This window comes from Zootermopsis nevadensis, unplaced genomic scaffold, assembly GCF_977971745.1.
Source record: "Zootermopsis nevadensis isolate Lab colony 2312 unplaced genomic scaffold, Znev_1.0 Znev_ptg000009l, whole genome shotgun sequence".
Taxonomy (NCBI): domain Eukaryota; kingdom Metazoa; phylum Arthropoda; class Insecta; order Blattodea; family Termopsidae; genus Zootermopsis; species Zootermopsis nevadensis.
In genome coordinates this window covers 7352311-7377446 of record NW_028259141.1, presented here as the reverse complement: position 1 = coordinate 7377446, position 25136 = coordinate 7352311, and the positions used below count along the sequence as shown (strand labels likewise).

Genomic DNA, 25136 nt, shown 5'->3' with positions numbered 1-25136 from the left:
TTCCTCAGGTGAACACACTGTACCTGGACCGCCATGTCGTCGGACAGGTAGAGAGAGAGAGAGATAATACGAGTGGCAGTCGGTCTCAACAGCTGATGGAACAATCTGAAGTCGGTGTTGTTAAGAAACAGCAGGTATAACGACCGATCAGATCTCACAAGCGTGTGTTGAATCATTGATGGTGTCACCGGACGTGAATCAATCCTAATGTTTTATGGAATTACGAACTGTTATAATTGAAGGAAGGTAAGTCCACTTAATATTATTTTACAGACGCCTTTGCTTTCCAAAGCCAATATTAGAAGTATTCGAATAAGTGTTAAAAGTCCATCATGCAATAGCGTCTGTAGAATTAAACTACCTGATGTCCTTAAGATATAATTTTAATTTCTGCAGGGAAGTGCTACCCTTACGTTCGGCGCAGAATTGTTGCTAATCTTACTATTAAAGTTTTTATTTCTATTGTGTGTTCCAGTCCAATTCACGAAAGACAAATGACATAACTTCAATCAATTATGTATCACACAGAACCAAAAAAAATTTGCTCTAAGTAATTGTACTTTAATGCTGGTTTAGGTATTATTAATATGTATATTTTCATTATAAAATAATAAGAATTTAAGCAACCTACACATACATGCACTTCATATTATTGTGTGTTTTCTCATTTTTTTATAATTTATAATATGTATATATTACGTGACGGTGGTCTAGCGGTTAGAACGCTGGCCTTGTAATCCTGGGGTCTCGGGTTCGATTCCCGGCGGTGCCCAAATTTATAACTTGTGTTGGGCAAGGCCGTGGTCTAGGCAACACGGAGTTTTCCTCCGGGGGCTTCCCCGGTTTCTCCGTGGCATCCCAACAATTACTCCATTCACACACAGAAGAAGGCAATGGCAAACCACTTCTGGATCATCTGCCAAGAACGTATATGAACAGGTCCCAGTCCGAGGAAAGGATCGAAGGATCCTGTTCATATGGACCTGTCGTCAGACAGAACACTAAAAAAATATATTACGTGCAGTTTTCTCTCATAGCACATTTTAATTTTCTACAATTTACGCCGCGTGATCCACATCTGTCTATATGAGGTACTTTTCACGGAATTTTCCATAAATGTCTTTGTTAATATAGGAAGCTGTAAAAATTCTATATTGGCCCTTTATTAATTATTACCTTTTGGTCCGGAAACATCGCGGCTTACCCTGTGATACAAATCCAACAGACGAGTAATAAAAAGTTTTTCAGGTGAGTAGAAACGAAATTATCTTGAAGACGCATAACTCAACGAACCATCTCATGACAGTTACCAGATTCTTTCAATCGGAACGTGAAAGGGCATTAAAAACCTCTTAATGTAGCATTGCCAACTCATTTACATGATTAACTCCGACTTTTTCATAAGCTGATAGTCGCTCAGCTACTTAATAAATTGCCCGCCTTTTACCGAAAGTTACATTTGTTACAGTACTCGCAAGAGCCCGCCACCGGCATTTCTCCTGGGCCAGATAAAACCAATCTATGTCCTCCCACCTTCTTCATTGCGATTGATTTTAATATTATCCTATATTACCCTGACATCTACACGAAGGTCTGCCCAGAGCTCTCTTCCTTTCAGAATTACCGATCTAAATTTTATAAGTACTTCTTACCAGCACCATGCGCGCTGCATACCCTACTCATTTTATACTCCTTGATTTAATTATCCTGATACTGTCGGGAGAAAAGTTAAAATTTTGACGCTTCTTATTTCAAAATTTTCTCCATCTTTCTGTCACTTTAACCATCTTCGGTCCAAATACTCTCCTCAACGCACTATTCTCAAAAACACCCTCGATTTGAATTTTTCTCTTGACATAAGAGACTGTTTTATACTCATACAAAACATCAAGTAAAATTGTAGTTTCCCCCAAATTTAGTTTGCTCTTAATTTTTTATGAATGTAATTCTGATTTTCTACCGTAATTCCTTCCCACTTACTTAAACTTTGCCATAATCTCCAAGGATTTACTAGCCATGTTTATTTTTTGATTTTGTCCTGCGTTATGGTGACGAGATATTAACATAGTTTTTTTCTGCACATTCGCATGACCAGAGAACAACATGTAAATCCTCATAACAATGACATAAGTCGTGAGAAAATGGGAGAGGTGAATTATATAAACTCATCAAACCTTGAAGATTAAGATTGAATATGATTAGTTTCTTGAGAACATTCTTGTGAAGAATCATTTTCCATGAATGCTATTTCACTTTAGTTGTACATACGTTCGTCTGTTTTAAATTACCTACCAAACAAAATCCTGCATACTTATCACGAGAGCTTTGATTGTTATCTCCTTTACATAAATACGTTGGACGTGAGCCGTAGGTAAAGATCAAAATTTAGTAAGCAACTTCACAATTTGTAAAAGAGTTGTAATTCCTATGATTTAAGACGCTTATTTCAAAATGCAGTGAACAAATTAGTCGAAGAAGTAACTGTGTAAGTCAGCCGTTGATATGTAGTGTTACAATGGCCCCTTTTAACTGTATACACAGAATATTTAATTTAATTTAATATGAACCCCTTCACGCACAAAACAACGAAACAAGTGTCAATATTAAATTCTTGCAGTTGTATGCCGTTGTTGCAGTGATGCGTTGCTTCAAATAATTACGTCCGTAATTTAGCTCTTTTGTCGCTTAACGAGCCCTTGTCACAGACAAATACTTCCTCTATCTCGAATGTTAGCAGTCGGTGTAATGTTGTCTTATTCGGTATTTCCTTGTCAGAACACGTACTGATAACTGTTTCACCAACACCAGCAAACGATATCGATACAAAGAAATGTTCGAGAATAAACACACATTCTGATCGTAAATACGCCATATTTGCATCTGCATAACTTTTTCGTTTTCCTAAACCTTTTAAATTATTTTAAAATAAAATAAAATGTTAACACGTTCGACTAAAGATCTTTGGTTTTGATTAAGGTGGAATAAACCAAGTTAATTGCATAGTTACATGGTGGAAGGTAATTACCTCTTGCTAATTTCTTCTATGCCTGAAGAATTCTTAGGCGTTTTCGAAGTAGGCCAGAGACGCTAACAGTCGTTAACAAATTTACATGTTCCACGTGCAACGAAAGTATGAGAACCACCGGTACAGGGCACTGAACTACACAATTCTAGGATACGTTAAAGTAGATTTCACTATTTTCATATGAGTAAACGAGTTTCGTTCACTACGAAAGAATGAAAATAAAAAATATGAAGAGAAAAATAAGTACAGACTAGTTTAGTATAGTATGAACTTAGTAGATTACATGTGCTAATTACCCTTGAAACGATAGATTTGTATCTGCAACGAATATACTTAAGGACTTTAATGTCAATGATGAACATTCTGCTTCGTGTTCGGGAGACCCCGGATTCAAATTTCGGTCTGAATAAGGTTATCCTGACTCAGCCCTGAATAATACCTTTTTATTAGGCCACAACAGCTTCATTCTATGTACCTCCCAATGAATTAATCATTACACATTCTATTTACCATACCACTGAAGCCCACTATGACTCTTTGGATAACGTTTCTGCCAGCTTTCGAAAGCTTCTTCCAACATTTTGTAATACTTTTTTGGACGTGGGGTACGTATCGTCGCAATGAATACCATCTAGTCTGTGACCTGTGATCATTAACCTCAAGTAAACCTTACTTCCTGTCTCACTTCAACACAGGTACTTACACAGAAGTATAACTGGCCTCGTTCTTGAACATAAGTAGGTTGGAAGAAAACTCGCTCAACAACCTTTACTACAAGGTCAGTATTCTTGCAGTGCTTGGTTATAAACTCGTTTAGTTGTGTTAGAGCCTGCAAAATTATCATTTATAGTAAAACAGTAGAACTGAGATATACCATAGCAGTTCACGGAAACCTTGGGCAATGATTTCTTTCTTGAATAAATCTACGTTATTGAGCAGTAATTTATAGATGATGATCAATATTATAAATGGCTGTCAGGAGTAAACATAAACTACTGGGATCGGATATCAGATATCCTTACTGAAGTTTTTCGTGTTTATCCTCGGACCGTCCGTCTTTATGTAACATCATGGACGATGATGTCAGAATGACAAGAAGGAAATTAATGCGACAATGGTAACCATGTCATTGTTGTAATCATGTGATTAAAGACGCGACAGACATAAATGGCCTTACTTAAGCGTAGACGAAAAACGCATTACGCTAAAGTGTATAAGACGCCTCAAAATAATATTGACGTTAATATCGTTATAGGATTCAGTAGCGGTCTCTTGTGAGCACGACAGTTACCACTTTGGTTCTATGAATGGCGGAAATAATCATATTATACAATATTCATCCGATTTTTTCTGTGTCTCTTAAATAACCTCCAATTACAACTAAGATCTGAAACTGAACTTACGTACAAAACGCTGTTGGATAGTGTCCAAGAAATTCAAACGTTCATGACTCGCGAATAGGGGAAACAAGAAATGTATAAAGTATTTTAACGGGGAGACTTCTTGAAAAAATAGCCAATTGGAAGACTCAGATGACAGAATATTAAATTTTATCTTCCGAAAATGTGTTATGGAAATGCTGGTTGTATTTAACTGGCTCAGAGTATTTACCAATTTGCTACTACCTTCGGATCACAAGCAAGGAGAGTGATTTATAGTTTTAATTCTTAATCCCAGAAACTGATGATATACGAGATGCTTGAGGTCGATAGTTGATGACCTGAAGTTTCCTCGTTTCAAGACCCATCGGGAATGTATGCGTAGGAATACAGGTTATGTGCTTTTGTAACTCCACTAAATGTTTCAAGGATTGACCATACACGAGCAGTTTGTATTAAAGCAGTGCACGACGGCAAATTTTAAAATCTCATAATGTATGTCCTGGTCGCAAGACAAATAATAATATAATTAATTCTCCAGTTTGAATTAACAAACAGCAAATTATCAATAATAAGCCTTATTGATGATAATACTAGGAAAGAAATACAGAAGTGAATATTCTTATGGCTTGCATTTCTACGTTCGTCTTATTTGCCATTGGTTCCTTTGATAAAACTTTCCAGAAATGAATTCTTTTTCAACATAAATAAATATTCAACCTTACACTACAGCATAAATTCTTTGAGGAGTGCCAACTTGAAAAACATTAACTAAAGTTGGACTCTCAAGTTCGAAGTGTGAATGGTTTCCGTTTTATTGCCTACTAACATGACACTGTGGCTATGATCGTATCCGGGAGGTCCCGAGTTCTGCTTTCCATCTTCGTTAATTAATCTACAGATTACAGAAAGTTTTCATGCCGGAACATTTAAATCTCTGATATTCTTTCCGGAGATGCTCGGTTGGTTTCCAGTCTTACGTACTACTTAGTTGTCGTAGTTGACGCTATGAAATTTTACGCTTCGATAGTTTCCACGCTCTATTTCTGTTGGCAATCATTTGAAATCCACTTGATCAACCAAGGCAATTATATTCATATAATTTAATGACAGAAGTGGAGTTTTTCCTTTGCTGATACTTTCACGCGCCATTTGAGCATACAATCGCTAGAAGAAATAAATGAAAGTCGATTCTCACGAATGACCGGTCAGTTTAGTCGTAATGAACACTAAGCAAAATGTAGAATTACTGACTGCTAAACTACATGGTACATATAATTACCACTAGTGTTAAATTAGCCAGCGACATTTTATGTCCTTCCATCAGTTAAGGATTTGGTCCTACATGCTTAGAAATCTAACGTGAGAGCTTACTCAATTTCTACATTCTAATTCTACTCGCTTAGCCAGCCCTAACCGCTACATGTCCAAACACCTTTCATTGTCATGATGCATTTGTTGTCGGTCTACTGCACCACAGTACGTAAACGCCCTCATGCCCCACATACGTCACTACGTGACCGTCAACTCAATGATCATTACTTCGAAACTATTTGTACCTGTGTCCGGAACCAGGAACAGACCTGACACACTTGTCAGAAACGTTTGCTTTGATCAGAATACGGATCAATGATGAGATATTGTGTACATGACAACGAACTTCTTCAGGTACCACAGAAAAAAAATAATTTCTTAAGTAGTTGAGAGACTATTAGCTTATCAAAAAAACATTTGTCTATTAAGTCTTAACACAGTAAGATGAGCTCGGCGGGAAGTCTAACACGCGTGGGAAAGATGAAAATTACAACATTTTAGTCGGAGATCAGTGCAGTGACTCTAAGTGTTAGACAATTCGAACTCTGAGGTGGTAAATTATATTCCCGCTCGAGGCATGGATATTTCATTACACTTTCTCAGCCAAGTTGCAAAAATGCTCCCATTAGCTTCGACATTTCTGGCTATCCGCACGTAACAATTTGAGAACACCTGAAAGGCTTTTAATCAAATTTGATAATGGGAAATTTTACTAAATTTTGTCGACATATTCTAGTTTTGGTTAATCTCAAATAATAAAGGATGCTTTACATGAAGACCTACATATGTTTCTATGCACATCCGGAGCGTAACTTGCTAAATATTTATCGGAGCGAAACACGTTTCCAACAAAAGCTGTAGAAAAACATGAAACAAACATTTTATGCTCGATACGTTTTTCCCATAAGTCTTGCGGTTTTCCGGATAATTATACAAATTTTTAAAATTTTATATACAAAAGGCATTTCTATGCTGTATCATTTCACAACTCGATAACCATCAAATTTCACATTGGATGCCCGTGCACTCCCGTTCCGTATCCTCTAATAATAAGCGAGCATAAAAAATTTAGAATTCAGGAATTGAAAATTTAGAAGTAGTAACAGCGCGAATGTTACACTATACGTACATTTCCTACATTGTAGAGTTGTGAAGCGATGAGTCGATTTTCCATCCGGATCCTACACAACATCCAACAGGTTAAATTAAATGTAAAACTCTACACGGTTAACTAATCGGTAGGGATCAATACCAGAACCATCTTCCAATGCAAATCGTGAGAGAATATCTGGCGGCTGTGCTGGCAGCACGGAGCTGCACTTTCAATATGCGCGATCACTGCGTCGGTTGCCGTGTTTCCTAGTCCTAGCGGCACAGTCGCCACATGTCCTCATTGTAAAATTAAATTGCGTTTAATTTCCCTGCTGCTCAAAAATGTTCTTTGCTCCAAGAAAACGTGTATGTTGGTAAATAAATTTCTTAAATTCAGTAAATGCTGGGAGCCGGGAAAACTCACACAGTACGGACTTAGAGTTTTACCTAGCACATAATTTATTTTTTCTCCCAGAAAGAAGCTGTTACTGTTGTATCATGTTTGTCTTCAGGGAAGGAGGGACACGAGAATGTTGTATAAGCTCACCCTAGCAGTACCTCTGCTGGGTCTTGCTGTAATCTCTTCATGGTTACTACAAAATGTGGAAGCTCATGGACGGCTTATTGAACCCCCATCTAGAGCCACTATGTGGAGGTAAGAGGAATTAAACATTACCTGGTGTTAGAATCTAGATCAACGCCATTTCTGGGTCCTACTCTGAGCTGGTTAGATCCAATATATATACAATTTATGACATTTTTTCAGATATGGTTTCAGTACGCCTCCAAATTATAATGACCATGAGCTGTACTGTGGAGGGTTCACGCGGCAGTGGCAAAGAAATGGAGGAAAATGTGGTATATGTGGAGATGCCTGGGACATGCCAGTGGTAAGTTCTTCACCCACAGAATCATTAGTTTTTCTATGGAAGAATTACTCATATTTCAAAACATTAAAAATCATATGAAATTGTACAACATTTAATGCCACGGTTGAACTGACTAGAGCCATACAATGGCAAAGAATTTATGGTGCACTCGCAATTTCAGCACCATTATGGGATAATGAAACATGAACAATAAAGATCACACATAAATTAATAATTAAATATCCTAAAATTAAATCCATGAGATGGACTGCAAATATTAATTGAATGACTATAAAAGCAACCATGACGTAACGGAGAAACTAAGAACTAAATAATATCGACGAAAAGCAGAAGCAAATAGATGCATTTACATTTACATAACACTGGAATCATGTCTAATCAGCATTCCAGAAAACAGTGTTCCGTAAGCAGATGTAACCTTCCAATACTGAATACAATGGCAAAGAAAAGTTCGTTGTGATGCCACTGAATGTTTATATGTAACCGTTTTCCTACTACGGCATTGAGATATGCTAAACACTTTCACATCTGAAGCTACAAATCCATTGTGTCGAAGCAACGCAGTGATTGAGTCATGACAGACGGTTAGAACTCTAGTATCTTATACAAACAATAAGGATGGAACAGGAAATTTATTTGACAAACACATCAACTATGAGCCGGAGTAGCTCAGTCAGTATAGTGATTGGCTACGGACTGGATGACTGGAGTTCGATCCCCGACGGGGGCAGAGGATTTTTCCTCTAGCCTCTGCGTCCAGACCGGTTCTGGGGCCCACCCAGCCTCCTTTCCAATGGATACCGGGGTCCTTTCCCGGGGACAAAGCACAAATAATAGGGCTCAATTTACCTTTGTATTTTCTTTCCGACAGCCTCGACCACATGAAGCGGGTGGTAAATATGCTCAGGGTATAACTGTACGACGTTACAAAAAAGATTCGACCGTCACGATTAGAGTTGAACTCACAGCAAATCACCGTGGTTACTTTGAGTTTAGACTTTGTCCCAACAATGCACCGAAACATGCTGGAACACAAGCTTGTCTTGACAAGTACGTTCTGAGGCGAGCGAAATTTACTGGGGTATCAGATGAGCAGAATCATGAGACTCGATATTATCCTGCTACAGGAAACAAGGTATGTAATAAGTCTATGTTTGAGGTATACACATATATTGCAAGTTTCCAATGCTCTTATGATGGAAAGTACCACACTTTATTTTACCATTAATGTTTCAGGTGTTTGAGACACGTTACCTTTTACCACCTGGCCTAACCTGTACTCAGTGCATCTTGCAATGGAGATATATTGCTGGCAACAATTGGGGAACTTGTGAAAATGGCACCGGAGCCGTAGGCTGTGGTCCTCAGGAGGAATTTCGAGCATGTGCCGATGTTGAAATAGTCGACTCTTCCGGCTCAGCCGATGAGACACCATTCTACAATGAGATCCCGACACAGGAAGAAAACAAGAACAAGGAAGAGACATCAACACCTGCAGGAGAGATGCCTGTGCCTGTATCAACAACAGGCTGGTGGCTGATAATAATGACTGTAGCTTGTGCACTCGTAGCAGCAGCCACAACATTGGCACTGTTATACTTGTATTATTATCATGCTAGTGACACAGTCAAACGCTGGCTTGGGAGTGAACGATTTCAGAAACAAGCACTTCAAAAACAGCAGCCAGTACCTCCACCAAGGCTAAAGAAACAGCAAAGCAGCAATATCAATCCAGATGTTTAAAAACAAAAGACTCTAGGAGGGAGCTCTTTATCTCTGATCACAGAAATTTTGTGATCAGCAAGTACTCCATTTTTAGTGGTAAGGTATAGTTGATGGCAAACTCAGACCACACACAATTATAATTTTAGACAATATCCTGGTTTTCTATGTAGGTCTTCTGAGTTGTGAAACTGTGTAGACTTACAGGCAGATACCGACATTTCAGAGGAGCATACTGTCCTGAAAATATGGGATGTTACTCTCAAATGTTAGTATCTATCTCACGAGTCCAAGTGGCATGATAACACTGAAGACCTACAACAACATCTACACTGTCATGAGAAACTCAAATCACATACTGGTGTTCTGTTCAAAAAAACCAGCATCTGTGTGTTCTTGATGTATATGCCTGTTAAGAAAGCAGCCACACTTATGGAGTCATATTCTGAGAACTGTGCAGTCATTAAAATACCAGTATGACATATATCTGAAATCCATAATGATAAAATGCTTTAGAACTGGTAATTTCAAATAACACTACCAATATAAGTAGTATATGAAATACTATACTAAGGTTTAGTTTGTACATTTCAAAATTGTTTTCAAAAATGATAAATGAAATTAATGTATTTTAATTTTCAATGAAAATGTGTTTCAATATGACTTTTATGAAGAAGTCTGTGTACATCAAATAGCTTTTATCTCTAACATATATAAATTATTGTGTTCAAAATATTCCAGCTTGAAGTACTTATTTTATTCCATTAAACTTACACTCCACAATTTATGATTGCTTATTTCTATTTTTGCATACAATCCATTTCAACAAAAATTTCCTTTCCTTTCTTCAAAAATCTCCGAACATTACCTCTAAAACATTTCATGGTGACTAAATTCCCTGAAGTCTTCACAGGCAATCAGCCATGTCAGGTGGTCATAACAAATCACCAAGTGTAGCTGACTGCCTGTGAAGACTTCATGGAGTACCCCTAAAACTTCTAAATTCTTAACGGCTTCTCACTTTTTTGACATGTTCATATCCTTAGTTGGCAACCTTTAAGAAAACTTATCAGTTCACATTCACAATGAGAAGTTTCAAATGTGGCACAAAGTTTAGCATGTGATATTATAGTTAGATCACAATTGGCAGACGTCTCAAAAAAATATGGTACTTATAGAGATTGTGTACATAACAAACACAAAATAAAAATAAATCTCACTAATTATCAATATTTTTTGATTTGTAGGAGTTTCAAATGGTTTAGGTTTTCACTAATTTAACTATCGTGTAAATGTTATCATTGATGTATTTCTACAATATATACTAAAGAAATTAAACTACAATTCTAACACAAGTACATAAATATAAGACAATGATAGTAAATAAGAAATAATGTGTAACATGCAAATATTTTAGTACTGTACGTGAAATAACCAATTTTATACAGTAAATATTAGGTATGTACATGCCTATATATGAAAATATTTAATACACTAAATAAATGGTTTCATCTGATCTGCAAATTGACAGGTTAGAATCTGGTGCAAATGGCACTGGCAATTTAATTAACTTATAATTCCTTGTTATCAATAATTCCAAATCTAATTTACATCACCAAATCTCCTTTAATTTGGAGCACGTAGGGGACACAATATTCAGTAAGAGTAATAATATCTAACGTCACAACCTCCATATCTACTAGCGGTGCCAGTTACTGTAACTGTATTTATTCAGTACAGGTAAAAAGGTCTGTGCCCAAACACTACAACGTAAATGTGCATACTGGGCCATGGAAACAAAACCCCAGTAATGAAAGAGCTCCTGGTACCCACAGGACAGGCAGGTGAGTAGATCAAACAACTGTTCTAGACATGGCTGTGAAATTACTGACAAGTCACTTGGGAAGAAAAGACACCCGAATTGCTGTGTACTTTTTGATAAGGGAGAGATCTGTTCAAAAAATAACACTGCAATGCAGTATACTGAATTCGTATCTCACTTCTTAGTTCCAAGCAGCATCTGTCGAAAATCTGAATTGCTCATTTGTTTCTGTGTATCTCCAGCACCATCTCCATTCGTTGCACTGTTGCTATTACTTCCATTACTAGTGGCAGTATTACTGAAAGGTATAGCAGTAGATGATGGTGTTGTGGCTGCTGTATTTTGAGATATTTGCAATGATCTTGGAAGTAGCGACATCTGTGTTCGACCACGTCCACGTCTGTAGAAAGCAGAAGTATTATGAAGTGACATCACCACCATCCCAGTTGGCTTGTTATGGGTATTACAAAATAGAATCTGATCAACATTTACAGGTCCTCCCAACCACCTTCTTAATCTCGACTGATTGTCTGTAAGATACATATGGTTAATCTGGCTTAGGTAGAACACCATTATGAGAATAAACAGGTACATTACTGCCTAATGGGGGATGAAGAAAAGCTCTTTATCACCATATTTCTTGTAATATATATCAGGAGTCAGATGCTAGAACTGGTGTTTCCTCAAACTGTCAAACTGTGCGCTGAGGCTTACTAGCATTTTGCCTCAGACTTCTACTTGCATTCTAGCTATAACAGATAGCTTATACAGTATAGAAATTGTGTTCAGTACCCTCTCCAAACCAAATACCATCCTTATCCCACTTCATGTTGTATGTATGGCCTGAGACATGTAACACAAGCATGTCTCATACTTTAATGCCAACCTCGCCTTCATTTAGTCCACCTTGTTTCCAAAAACACAGTTCTGTTGCCTGTGTCATGACAGAATGACCAGAACATTAAATCTACAGTTGAAGAAATGCCACTATAAAAACTCCAGAAAACAAAGGCATGGCAGTATCACAATAATGGCTTGTGTGCATGGAATCCCATTACAATAATATAGGTTACATTTGTTAAATTAATTTCTCTTTTACAAGTTTTGGTATTATTTATTTGATGGGTTGAGTATCAAATAACTAATGCAGATGATTCAACTTCAAACTCAATAATTAAATCAATCTTCTCACAATTTACCCCATTTAAGCAGATGAACTTCTGGTAAAGGCAGAGTAGCTGTTACAAAAGGGCTGAAGAAAACGCTAACTCCATAGGCTCTATATACAATCTAAGATAACTATATTATTCTATTTTCCACACAGTGAATAACAACAAACTGGCAGGACTTCCTATGACATTCAAGGTGTAACATGAACACAGCAAATATGATATTAATGACACAAATATTTGTTTCTTTAGTAGTATACAAACTACAAATTTGTTTCTTTGTATGTAATGTCTTCATGTATAGTCTACACAGGCATCCCAGGCCTCTGCCTACTTAAGCAAAGGCTTAAAATCAATTTTTAAGGTTGCAGCAATCCATAGGACAGATCTGTTATTCCCTGGGTGGTCATGAAAAAGATGGTATAGATTATTTATTTATTATTAACTGCAAATGGGTTTATACCCAGTGGCAGTGGTGCTACAATAAGACACAACAAAACAATAAAACACAACAAAACAATGAGACACAACAAAACAATAAGACACAACAAAACAATGAGACACGACAAAACAACACACATCACACAAAATAACACACCACACTCAAAATAAAACAACTCATATGATTACAAAACCATAAGGCACAAGTACTTAAACACAACAGATAACCTAAAGTAGATAACTTAAAAATTAATACCAACTAGACATAAGACAGTAATAGTAATCTGGACAGAGTAATAAAACTATTAATAACAAAATTATAACGTGGACATTAAAAACTTGAGATGAGAATGCACTGAGATGTTTTGAGAGAAAAATCTTACGGAGAATATTTGGACCAGTCCAAGATACAAATGGCTGGAGAAGAAGATATAACCAGGAGCTTGACAGATTGATAGAGGGTCAGGACATAGTGAGATTCATCAAGGCACAGAGATTAAGGTGGCTGGGCCACGTAGAATGAATGCCAGAAACGCAGATGCCAAAAAGAATGCTGAAAGGAAGACTTGATAACAGAAGAAGAAGGGAACGTCCTAGGATGAGGTGGATAGAAGATGTGACTGCGGACCTGACGACAATGGGAATTAGAGGATGGAGGACAAAAGCAGCGGATAGAGAAGTCTGGAGGACAGTTGTCAATGAGGCCAAAACTCACCAAGGGTTGTAGAGCCAGTGAAGAAGAAGAACAAAATCATAAACAACTCTAATTAGAGACAAGAAAAAATCAGATCTTTTATCTACATGCAGAGCCCAAGAACCTATTAGATATTTTCCTCCCTAGAAAATTATTATATAAACAACTATGATTTGATTGCTGTTCTAAACAAGTATTATTTGAAAAGTTGGACAAAAATGAACAATACTTACGAGCCAGTACTTTTAGGACCTCCTCCTAACGACTTGACAGAGAGTGACTGTGTAGTATCAGATGGCTTCAGCTTTCTCTCGGGTGGCTTACTGATGGCCACACTGATAGTTCTGTCTCCTATCTTCATTCCATCTGTTTTTATTAATGCATGTGCAGCAGCTGCCTAGAAATTCATCATGTTTTTAGCAATAAACACATGTTTTAAACTACAGGACCTATGAAGAGTGAGACATATGATCCGAAAAAAAAAAAAGTATGACACGAGTGTGAATAAATGTGCTTTCACATCCTGGATGGACTGTGGAAATTCAAGAAAACCTCAGCTGAGACAAATTACAGATATAAACCAATTTTCACCCAAATATATTTGGGTGAGAAAGCAAGGGTGTGTATATACCAAGACATTCAGTAAGAAAAGCATATGTAAAGAAACAATTATTAATTAAGATGTGGATAAAATATAATAAAACTGCAAACCTCATCACGGAATTCGACATATGCCAATCCTTTTGAATGTCCATTCCGAAAAGTGACAACTCGAACATCCTTCAGTGAACCATATGACTTAAACACTCCCTCAAGTTCTTCCTTTGTCATAGTAAGAGGCAAACCTGAATAGAAATATGTGTGTTACTTCTTCTTTAAATTAGAACAACAAAAATTCAAGCATTAACACAATTCATAGAGAATGACAAAGCAGAAATCACTAGCGCCAGTAAACTAATACACAGCAGACACAATTTACACACAGACAACAAACTAAGCATTTCACCTTTCACAAAAAGTTTGTTCTTCTCCAGTGTTGTGTTGTATTTAAAACCACGCTGCCTTGTATCTTTATCTGACTCACACCTCGAAACAAACATTGGTCGTCCATCAATGCATTCACGATCTTTTTTCAAAGCTGCGTGTGCTTCACTCTAAAACAGATATAATATATACATAAGCTTTAATTGTACCTATCAATGTAAATACCAATATGGTGAAAATGATGAAGTACTTACAGATGAAGAGAATTCAACATAGCAGTAACCCTTAGACCGACCCTTAAAATCCTTCACCAAACGAAGGTCTGTGAGAGTTCCCAAAGAAGAGAAGAACTCCTTTATTGTAGCTTCATCCACAGAATAATCCAAATTACTGACAAACACAGTATGGTTATCTTTGGAGGAATCATGTGCTACTGAAACTCCATGTTCTGATTCCACATTGTCTGCTGTAAAATCAGATCAAAGATCAACTCATTTAACAAGCATGAAGATAACTGTCTTCTGGATTGTTGTGCCACATAGTCTGGTAGAAGTTTACTGACATTTTGCAGGCGTATCATCTGGGCAATGAATGTTGTCCTGATGATGGAGGCAGCAAGCACCTCTGAAACACTGGTAAACTTCTACTAGACTACAGAGTACTACAACCCAGATGACTACAATAACATTAAACAGTGTGAAAAGCTACTGGAAAAACATTAAAATACAACATTAGCTAGTTTAATAAATATGTTAACATGTGTATGTTTATTTCAGACAAATATTGGGGGTTACAGGCATCAAATTGATACAAAAAAGGTACAGTAAATATGTGTCCTAAAATGGCTCCTGAAAGTTTCAGAGGGTAATACATCCATATTCCTACACACTTCATTTCCAACACTACAGAATAAACAGGAAAGAATATTTTAATAAATGAGCTCTGATAAGAATACCCACCAAAAGATATTATTAAATATCAATCCAATGAAGAAGGTACTTAGGAAGACATTTAAAATAATGGGAAGCTCCTGTGTTTTCACACTGTATTGTTACAGTAGGGGTGAACTATATCTCCATGATAAAACCTGTTGCAGTGCCACTTTGACCACCACAAACCCCACTGCACTGACCTGGGCAAAACCCATGGTGACAGGCTGGCAACTAACCACTTCAGCTATAGCATAGCCCACTGTAATATAATAACAGGCCGACTAGGTCAATACTTGGAAGGATGATGATCTATATGAAGAAGGAAAAAGGTACAGAACAAGTGATAACAGGAACAGATGACAAGGAAGTAACATCAAGCATATATCCAACACTGTGCTTTCAGATTCATGGCAGTACTTGTTCTCGTACATGGACAAAACAGAACATCACATTACACGACAACCAAATTTTACATTCCTAGATAGCAGGGTTCAATAGTTATCACAATAAAATCCAATCCTAAATGCACACTTTGCATGGTTGTTACAATATATATTCTTCAGGAAAAAAATTACCTGAATGAAGAGTTGCAAATTTTATTAATCTATTATCACATAAAACTTCAGCGTTCTAATTTATATGGTATTAGTGCCACTCCTGACTCAAAGTTCTAGCACAGTCACACTCGACACCATGTTCATATGAAGATTCAATAAGTCTGTCCATTGATTCAAAAGTTACTGGAGAGACAGACAACTAAAAATGAACATGTGCACGTAAATGCCCGCACATGCAGACACAAACACAAAACAGACATGGTGGTGCTACAAGCAAATAGTTTTTTATTACAGAGAGTATGTTAAAAGTGTGAATGACATACATTTAAATTTTTTGGTAGGTGGTTCTTCAGAAACATCATCAGTTATCTCCTGCTTTTCATAACCTGGTGGAGGTGCAACTGCTTGACTCTCTTTTGAAACACTGGACTCTGTTTCAGCAATATCCTTTAAACTAGATTTTCTGACTACAGACTTTGGTGCTACTGCTGCCCATTTGCCTTCTGTTTCATGCTACAAAAGAAACAAATGTATAAATGTGTGGGTTGATAACGATTATAATTTCGGTTCTAATTCATGTTTTATCTGGCTTACATTTGTGACCATACAGCAGACCTCAACAACTCCCCAGAATCAAGTTTCATGAAAATCTGTTCAGCTGTCCTTGAGTTGTTTCATGCAGCCACACATGGCAGAACTAAAAAATGCATTTTTTCAACTTTCAGTTACAAACATGCCTAAAAAAGATTTCAATTTAATTATTTTTGAATATTACACAAGAAAGACTGTTTAAAATTATACACTAACAATGATAAATAAGAATACGGTGATGGTTTACAGATTGTCATGAAATGTGATACTAATTTATAATTATAGCACAAACACAGTATTATATTTTTGACCATATTTAGCAATCATGGATCCTACTTAAGCAAATATGTTTATATTTTGTTCATCATTAATATGTAATAGACATATAAAATCATGCATTCAAACAAAACTGTTTACACTTGAAAAGACACTTAGTACCAAACGTGTTTCGACCTCAAGAGGTCATCATCAGTGGCAAACAAATTAACATATATTAAATCATACAAATCATAAGGTGATGGCTTGTTAAAAAGTATAAAAGGTTGCACTTTACAAAACCATAATTATGTAATACCACACTGGATGTTAATTGCACAAGAGTTGGTGTATTATCTAAATTGAGTATTCAGCTTTTATGTTCACTGTCATGATTTTATATAACAATACACTGCATGGCATGCAGGTTTTCAAGATATAAAATCAAGATTATGATAAAACAATAGCTATGACATGAATTCATAAGTCATATCATATAAAGTGAGGTTAGTAAATACTCCTACTAACTCTATCAAGTACATTACATTAATTATAATGCTATGTGCTTCAAACAAAATCAGAAAAACACAATTAGGTAAATATTTTATGCTGCACATACATATGTATTGATAAGGTAACCAATTTTTGAGAAAATGGCTGTCACTGTCTAGAATGGGCTTGCTTAGAAGACTCGTAGATTCTCTATAGATGATATGTGCTCATGGCATAGGTATACTTTCTCACACTTATTGAAAAAAATAATTACAATTTTTAAGTTTGGTTTAAAGTTCAAAGATCTAATGCAAGATTCCAAGTCTGAGTTGAACAGTTTTCAGCATTCACAAATCCCTAAAAACAAACACAACAGAGACCGATCACAAAATTACAAGCCTTCTTTTTACAGGCAGTTACATACTGTACCTTCTTTTTCCAAGCATCCCTGGGATTCTGTTTCTTGCCTCTATCCTGTTTTTGGTGTTTCCACTTCTCTCCCTTTTCAGTTACTTCTGCTTCTTTTGCAGCTGTTCTTTCCCTCTGGGCATTTATCTGTTTCATTCTGGTGGACAAAGTGACAGTAATAATACCAGCAAACAATAATGGTCAATGAATGAATAACAGCCGACTGGGACTGATAGTGCTGCTGTCTGTTCACGTCTGCTTGCACAGTCTACCAAGGAGACTTGAGGAAAGAGAAAGCTATCTTGTATACAGTCTCATGAACAAAACACCAGGTGATGGACTGATAACATTTAAAAGACTGTGTGTGTACAACATTCTTACACTCAAGTGTCAAGTATTCATACCAATACTTTTACTGAAGATGCTGAGTAACAGAAATGCTATACACATTTTATGCCTCTTCATCTGTAGTAGTATGAATTTATCATCATTACAGCTGTACTCAACATATAAGCAATTAACACAGCCGATAAGCTTCCCTTTTCTCCTGTGATCAACAGAACATTGGTCAGTTATGGTAAGAGTGATAACAGAAACAAAAATATTCAAGTTGTCATCATGGTGATGGTGGCGATTATAATAATCATAATTATGACAGCTAAACAGACAGCATAAGCTTAAGGACCACAAGTGGTGTATAAAATACGTATTTATTAAGCAGAGGAATGGGATGAAAATACATGTTGCTCATTACTGCAAGAAGAAAGTTATTTTTTTAAACAGCATAAGTAATTAAAATCTCATAAAAATTTAAAATCTAGGTTCTAAGTCAACATTTGTGTGATTGCACACATTATTAATACCGCAATAATTGAAAGACAAACTGAAAGAGAGAAAAAAAATTCCAGCCCAGACTGTCACTATAAATCTGTACATAAGAGGAATGTTTTCAAATTCATATTCAAAGAGCAAAAACAAACTACAAAAACAAAAACATGTGTTCTATCATGAATAACCAGCAGTTAGTTCTATATGAAATATAAGTCAAGCTTCATTTTACTGGCTTGTATATGTACCTTGATTTGTATTTTGTCATACAAAATTCATATGAATCCAATGTGCCTTCATCTCTTTCAAAATTGAGCCATGCAATCCCAATGCTCTCTGGCCAGTCCTGGGTACACGTAAGGGCACGTGGAAACAAACGCTTCAAGTGTTTGCTGTCACCAAATGCCCTAAAAGTTAAAGATTCAAGGGATAATGTTATTATCATAAGTTGCTATCACAGTTACAGTAATGAGCAATATTAACTACAAATTATCGCTGATCTATTAACTAGAAAAGAAATAACAACACTTACACAAACATGAACAAATTAAACTAAAATAAACAGCCCATTTGAAAACTGTTATGGAAATATAAATAATAGTATACTATTCACAGAAAATTCCATTTCTTCATCATCACTTATGCTAGGTAAATCTGTTATATTGTATGAGATTTGAGGTTCTCGTGGCAATGAAGATGTTGATGTTATTACATAAATTAAACAAAAATGCTTAGACTTCAATACAAAGCTTGAAGTAAAGTCTCTGTAAAGTTTTTCACATTTTTACAGTTAGATAAATACAATACAGTTTTGTTTGACATATTTTAGATCCAGAAAATCCAAAGCATATACAATCTCTAACTACACTCACAAAACAGCCAAAAATAACAGGATGTAATGGATGTCTTAAAATAAAGCAAATGTAACTTTACATTCATATCAGCTAAAGTAAAGTTACAGAACCAATGCTGTGTGCATACTCTGTTTGGTCCAATTCCATTTATGTGGAAATGCACATGCAACTCAAGGGATTTCCAAAACTTTGCCTAACAGACTAAACTAAAAGGTTTTCAAAATTTTGTGTAATAGATGACCACAGTCAATTTTCACAAACCTCTCCAACTGAATGTACTCAAGCCACATGGCTGCTGTCTTGTCATGTCCCTGACTGAGAATGTCATTCCATAAAAGCCGGAATTTCTCCAGGTTCTTACAATATACAGCTTCAATGCGAGCCCAGTAACGTAAAATGTCACAGCTAGGATCACCTTGAAGCCCATAATCTGCAACAATGAAGAACAAAAAATGTGACAAATTGGCATTGTCAGAATAAATGCATGGTTCAACATACACCTGCTTTATGACTTCTCTCTCACAACATGGGATGGAACTCTCAGAGATTACATGAGCCAGATCATTTATAAAAACAACTGGTTCATTCCACTCTTCCAAGTTCATGCATAAGTTGGTCTGAATGCAGGAGCTAGAGGAACAATCCTATGCCCCTATCAGGGATAGAAACCCGGTTGTCCAGTCCATAGTTAGTCACTGTACTAATTGAGCTACCCTGGCCAACTCCTGTCTGTACATGATGTTATAATATAAGCCCATTACTCACACTGTGCAAGATGGTCACAAGCCCTATTGAACACTCCTCTCAGTTCTGCCAGCTCTGTCGACTGGGGTTCTGTATTCCAGTCTACTCTTCGTCTCATATAGTCAATATAACCCAACCACAAGTCGCGATAATCTTCAGCAGTACTGAACCCTACTGACAATGCTTGCTCCATTACATCTGAAATGTAAGATTAAAATTTTATTGGAAAGTGAATAATGCAAGATACACGAGAAGATGTGAGGTTCTCACAGTGACGAGTATAACAATGGCTGTCCTCTGGGATGTTGCACCATGCATTCTGGTACGTACAGACTGACATTTCAGAAGAGATTACTGCCTCCATCATCAGGGCAATTATCAGAGCCCAGAATACACAGTGCAACCTCCACAAGACAGCCATCTTCAATGTAATAACAGCCACACAGAAAATTAGTGTGTAAGCCACAATCTGTTTAGAAAGTGTGACACTTAAAATACCTCTGACAGAGAATCAAACAACTTATTACTAATGGAGTATGCCTGGACTGTGATGGCCACAGCAAAGATCATTACAAGTCACTGTTAGTTGATAACATAAAATGAAAAGGATGATCTACAGTCAAAACAATATTAAATTAAATGAGTATATAAGAAATACCTTTAACCTCATCAAACGGCTTTTTATATCTCTCAAGAGCTGTCAGATAATGCTGCCACAATGGAGAACTCCAAGGACAATTGCGAACTGCCCGTTTGCAAACAGGTAAAACAACAGTGTCTATCTTGAGTGTGGTATCCAAATATTCAATGTACTCAAGCCACACTGAAGCATCAAGGCAAAGCTCAGCAACAGCTCGTTCGTACAGACACTGAACTCGAGCTGGATCCTCCCCAGACATTTCATACTGGAGGTAAGTTCGATAATGATCAGCTCTGCTGGCATCATCACAGCTCAGCTGAAATGTTGAATAAGTCAGAATGAGGCATCAGATCTGAACAAAATCATACCTACAGCTGAGTTTACATTATTAATGGAAGTACACAAACTTCACAACTCCATGAAAAGGTTGTATGATATTCTAATTTGTAACAAGCAAGTTCTTGAGTTGGCAGTGCAAGCATTTGCTCCTATAAATTTATGGACTTGGGGCTGAAAGGGTTAATCGCTAGCTCTGTATTTCAAACATCTTAAGTACATTCATCTGTGTCAGTACATGTATATACTATTACCAAATTTTCCTCATAAGAAAGGATCTTGCTCAGTTTCTGGAGTGCTTTCTTGAAACCAGATTCAACATTCTTTATGTCTACTTCATCTCTTCTGCTTGGCTCTTCATTCAGCCACTCAGTGAACTCCTGGTACGTGTCCTCCATGTCAAGCAGTGGACAAGCCAACTGGCGACGAAAAATGGTAACCAAGCGTTTCTTCTGAGTAGCTAATTCCTGTTGCTGACTCTCACTTAAGACAGTGTTATCAGCTTTGGACTGTAAGAAAGTTTATAACATTTATATCAAATCAGCAAAATATGTAATCACAATAAAATAAAACAAGTTGTGGGAGAAGCTTATAACAACTACTGCTATAAGATCAGAAGTTAAGACAGTCTAGTGTTGCTCCCACCTTGCAAGATTGTATGTCTTCTACATCACCATTACTGAGGTAGAAAATTAAAATGTACAAAGGTAGATTAGCTTCTAGCATCATGATGTTTATACCAAGTTGCATGAAAATATGCTTAATGGTTAAAAAGTTATTAGAGATACTGACAGAGCCACAAGAACATACCAGAAAGATGTCTTTATTTTAAAATAAAGAAAACAGACTTAAAATAAAAAAGGAAAACTGCACTTCATCTATTATTGTTGTTACTATTACTATTACTACAGACTTTCATAATTAGAATTTATCATTCTATCAATCACAAGCATCAATAATAATATTAATGTTAGATTGGGTGTTACACACTTACACTTAGAAACTAACTAAATAAAAGATCCAATATTGCTTTATATATTACCTGTAACATTCCCAGGATTACATTCTCAAACTCACGATATGCCTCCCACAGAATAGCTCCCTTAGCAACATGAAGACCAACTGCTGTAAGAGCACGTTCAAATGTATTTCTAACTGTCTGAACCCCAGCCTGTAGTCCCACGTTTCCAATACTGAACTGAGCATACTCCAACCAGAGATCAACAGCTGAAAATCAGAAAAATTATTTTATTTATGATGATGATAATGACATCAGCAAAAAAATTTAAACTGGACTTTCAATTACCTACAAGATCTTATATATGCTTTCATCATGTAAGGCAAAGTCACAACAAGGACTTCCCAAATAAAAGTCAGGCATGTTAAACTTCTCAAGAAGAAAACAAATTCTTCATTCATTGTAAGATTTGAGGTTTTCACAGTGGTGAGTATGAAGATTTCTGTCTTCTGGGTTGTTGTATATACATATTCATCGCCCTGATGACGGAGGCAGTATGACCTCTGAAATGTTGGTCAATATCAACCAGACGACACAGCACAACAACCCAGAAGACAGAAATCCTCTTCATTCTTTGTTTCTCTGTGAAATAACAGAATCAAACATCCAATCAAGCACTTTGACAAGATGTTTAGTGGAATAGATTGCATTTGAAACAAACAATAATGACAAATGGATATATTTATATTCCAGAGATAAATCAACCAGTTAATTATATTGTTATACACTGAACAAATATAATTTTAATATGCTTGTAAGTTCTCAATCAGAACTGTGTAAGAACAATTTCTGATCACAGACACTCTCTCAAACAAGGTATGACATCATTCAAAAATAATTGTAATCGCATGTTCAGTAAACAGAAATACCCTAAATTATCTTGATACAGTGATATCAAAAAAAGGAATTATTAAACTCATGTGACAAAAATACAGAGTAATATAAAATTTGTTTACAAAGATAGTCCTGAACAGCCCTCTCGAACAGCTCAATGACAGCACTACGTTCCACATCTGAAGCTGCTAGGCTAATCTCATCTTGCAGCCAAGAGATCCACAATTCTGAAACACACGTGTTTTATGCCATAACTTGCATCAGACAACCTATTATAAGGAGATTTAAAAAGTTGCAAGGGGAGATAAAGAATCAACCACTCCCTTGCCACCACCATGAATATCTTAAATGCTACTTCAAAATTAATTAATATTGTTACTGGAACAGCAAATTTGCCCACATGAAAATGCACTAGCTTACAAAACCTGGTACCTCATCCTGACATCTCAGTAAGTATGGCTGCTGTCATTCTAGTGAATACATCATTATGTTTACTTTTTGAGTTTCCTGACATCCAATTAAAAAGGGGAAAAAGTAACATTAAACTGCCAAACAAAAGAAAAACATCACTAATACAAAGTTCAGAAAAGTCAGTCAGTAAGAATCTCTTCCCTAACGCAACTTCCATAACAATCACCACATGATTTTAAATAATATGATAGATGAGATTACTTTCATCACTGAATGTCATTAACTTCTTTATTAACAAGAAAATAAAACAGTCCAACCATGTTTTTAAACCAAATCAGCAGCCTGTACATAAAACCTAACCTTTTGTAAATCATTCGGATGCTTAATATAAATGAATAGACAATAAAATAAGTGAAATATAATCAACCATTACCTGGAGTCAATGGAAAATGTCTGCTCATCTTCTCTCTTGCTCTACGAAGTCTTTCTATCTCAGCCATCTTTTGGAGAAGTTTTATAAGCTCCACATATGAATTATAATCATATGGATTCTCTTCAACCTATAAAAGTATCATGTATCAACAAGTTCAAAACATGATAAAATTCTTTGAACATATTCATTCCAAGTAGGATTTAAGGCTCTCACAGGGGTAAGTATGATGTTGGCTGTTTTCTGGATTGTACTGCAATGTAAACTAGTAGAAATTTTTATAAAACTGTTACAAAGTTTCAATAAATTGAAATGTAAAACTTGGTGGCCTGTTAGCTAACAAGAAAAGGTGAATATGGCCCCGGGTCTTATGTTGAGAAATTCTACATTAGAATATATGTGTAGGGGAACTTCTATCTTTTCCTTATGTGGAAGACAATCAACAATGCATTTCAATTTCTATATCTATATAATCTATTCTTCAATTTCTTATTTATTTTCTCAAGTTTGGATAACTGTCATTTCATATCTAATTCTTGTCCTTAGGTTTTCACAGAGAGTAAAATGCATAACTTCAGTTTTCACATATGACCCATGTCCAGTGACGAAGGTGTTCCACCTTGGCAAACACTACACTAGATGTCAAGAAAGTCTAGGATCAGGAGAATGGTGTGGGATGTGAATGATGTTACCAGGCAAGCAATAAAGTGAGATGCTATACAATAAAAAATGGCATATCGTCACAAATGGCCCGCACACACGCTCACCCTGAAGATGGCAACTGCAATATTTGCCGAAACGTCAAAACAGCTTCAATACTAGACGCACCTTAACCTCGAAACTTATAGGCCTACACGAAGCCTGCTATCAGTATGTATGGTCGAGAGAAAGGGTCAATGAAATAACAATCCTTGGACAAATTGACTTAAGTTTGGTTTGGTAGTTTTAGGTTAGGGTATGCGGTACTGTCTTCACATCACCTTTTTTTCAAAGCCTACAGCCTGTTTTTCAAGCTCCTCGTCATTGTCTGACATGTCATCTGAAGATTCACCTTCGCTATCGCTTGATTTATACGAAGCTTTGTCTTTATCTGAAACGTTGTCAATTTCCATTTTTTCACTTTCTTCAGCCGACATCTTTCAATAGGCGATATTCAGTTTACACGTCCAGAGATAAAACAGAAGTGACTTTATATACGGATGTAACAAAGAAGCTGCTATATATTTTGAATGAATGTTTCTTCTGTGATATCAACAAATATAACCTAACATCTT

The 25136-nt window shown here is 36.3% G+C and overlaps 2 protein-coding genes across 4 annotated transcripts; one reads left to right on the top strand and one right to left on the bottom strand.

The window, feature by feature from the left end:
* Nucleotides 1–17: 17 nt before the first annotated feature.
* Nucleotides 18–10157, top strand: LOC110826873 (uncharacterized). 2 transcript variants are annotated; one of them, XM_022057942.2, is made up of 5 exons: nt 18–246; nt 7323–7465; nt 7577–7700; nt 8572–8835; nt 8937–10157. In XM_022057942.2, exons 2-5 carry the CDS (start codon nt 7341–7343, stop codon nt 9441–9443), a joined length of 1020 nt encoding a protein of 339 aa, XP_021913634.1. In that variant the 5' UTR covers nt 18–246; nt 7323–7340; the 3' UTR covers nt 9444–10157. The 2 variants fall into 2 exon arrangements, with proteins under 2 accessions (XP_021913634.1, XP_087201816.1); XM_087345690.1 differs by lacking the exon at nt 18–246 and adding an exon at nt 3388–3803.
* LOC110826872 (RNA-binding protein 4F) lies at nt 10158–25050 on the bottom strand. 2 transcript variants are annotated; one of them, XM_022057941.1, is made up of 16 exons: nt 24843–25050; nt 23866–23992; nt 23144–23248; nt 22212–22396; nt 21424–21678; nt 20852–21149; nt 20215–20391; nt 19711–19879; nt 18844–19002; nt 17789–17924; nt 16345–16534; nt 14787–14998; nt 14555–14702; nt 14260–14393; nt 13782–13945; nt 10158–11644 (listed from the first exon to the last, which is right to left on the bottom strand). In XM_022057941.1, the coding sequence occupies exons 1-16, from the start codon at nt 24996–24998 to the stop codon at nt 11419–11421; spliced, it is 2841 nt and encodes a 946-aa protein (XP_021913633.1). In that variant the 5' UTR covers nt 24999–25050; the 3' UTR covers nt 10158–11418. The 2 variants fall into 2 exon arrangements, with proteins under 2 accessions (XP_021913633.1, XP_087201811.1); XM_087345685.1 differs by having other exon boundaries at nt 14787–14995.
* Nucleotides 25051–25136: the final 86 nt, after the last annotated feature.

Bases quoted from the DNA above. Each gene is read 5' to 3' on its own strand.
- LOC110826873 (XM_022057942.2), top strand. From the start codon at position 7,341: ATGTTGTATAAGCTCACCCTAGCAGTACCTCTGCTGGGTCTTGCTGTA. The intron at 7,466-7,576 runs GTAAGAGGAATT...ACATTTTTTCAG, and splicing joins TCTAGAGCCACTATGTGGAG to ATATGGTTTCAGTACGCCTC. The intron at 7,701-8,571 runs GTAAGTTCTTCA...TCTTTCCGACAG, and splicing joins ATGCCTGGGACATGCCAGTG to CCTCGACCACATGAAGCGGG.
- LOC110826872 (XM_022057941.1), bottom strand. From the start codon at position 24,998: ATGTCGGCTGAAGAAAGTGAAAAAATGGAAATTGACAACGTTTCAGAT. The intron at 23,993-24,842 runs GTGATGTGAAGA...ATACTTTTATAG, and splicing joins CTGTAGGCTTTGAAAAAAAG to GTTGAAGAGAATCCATATGA. The intron at 11,645-13,781 runs GTAAGTATTGTT...TGCTTTCTACAG, and splicing joins GGTCCTAAAAGTACTGGCTC to ACGTGGACGTGGTCGAACAC.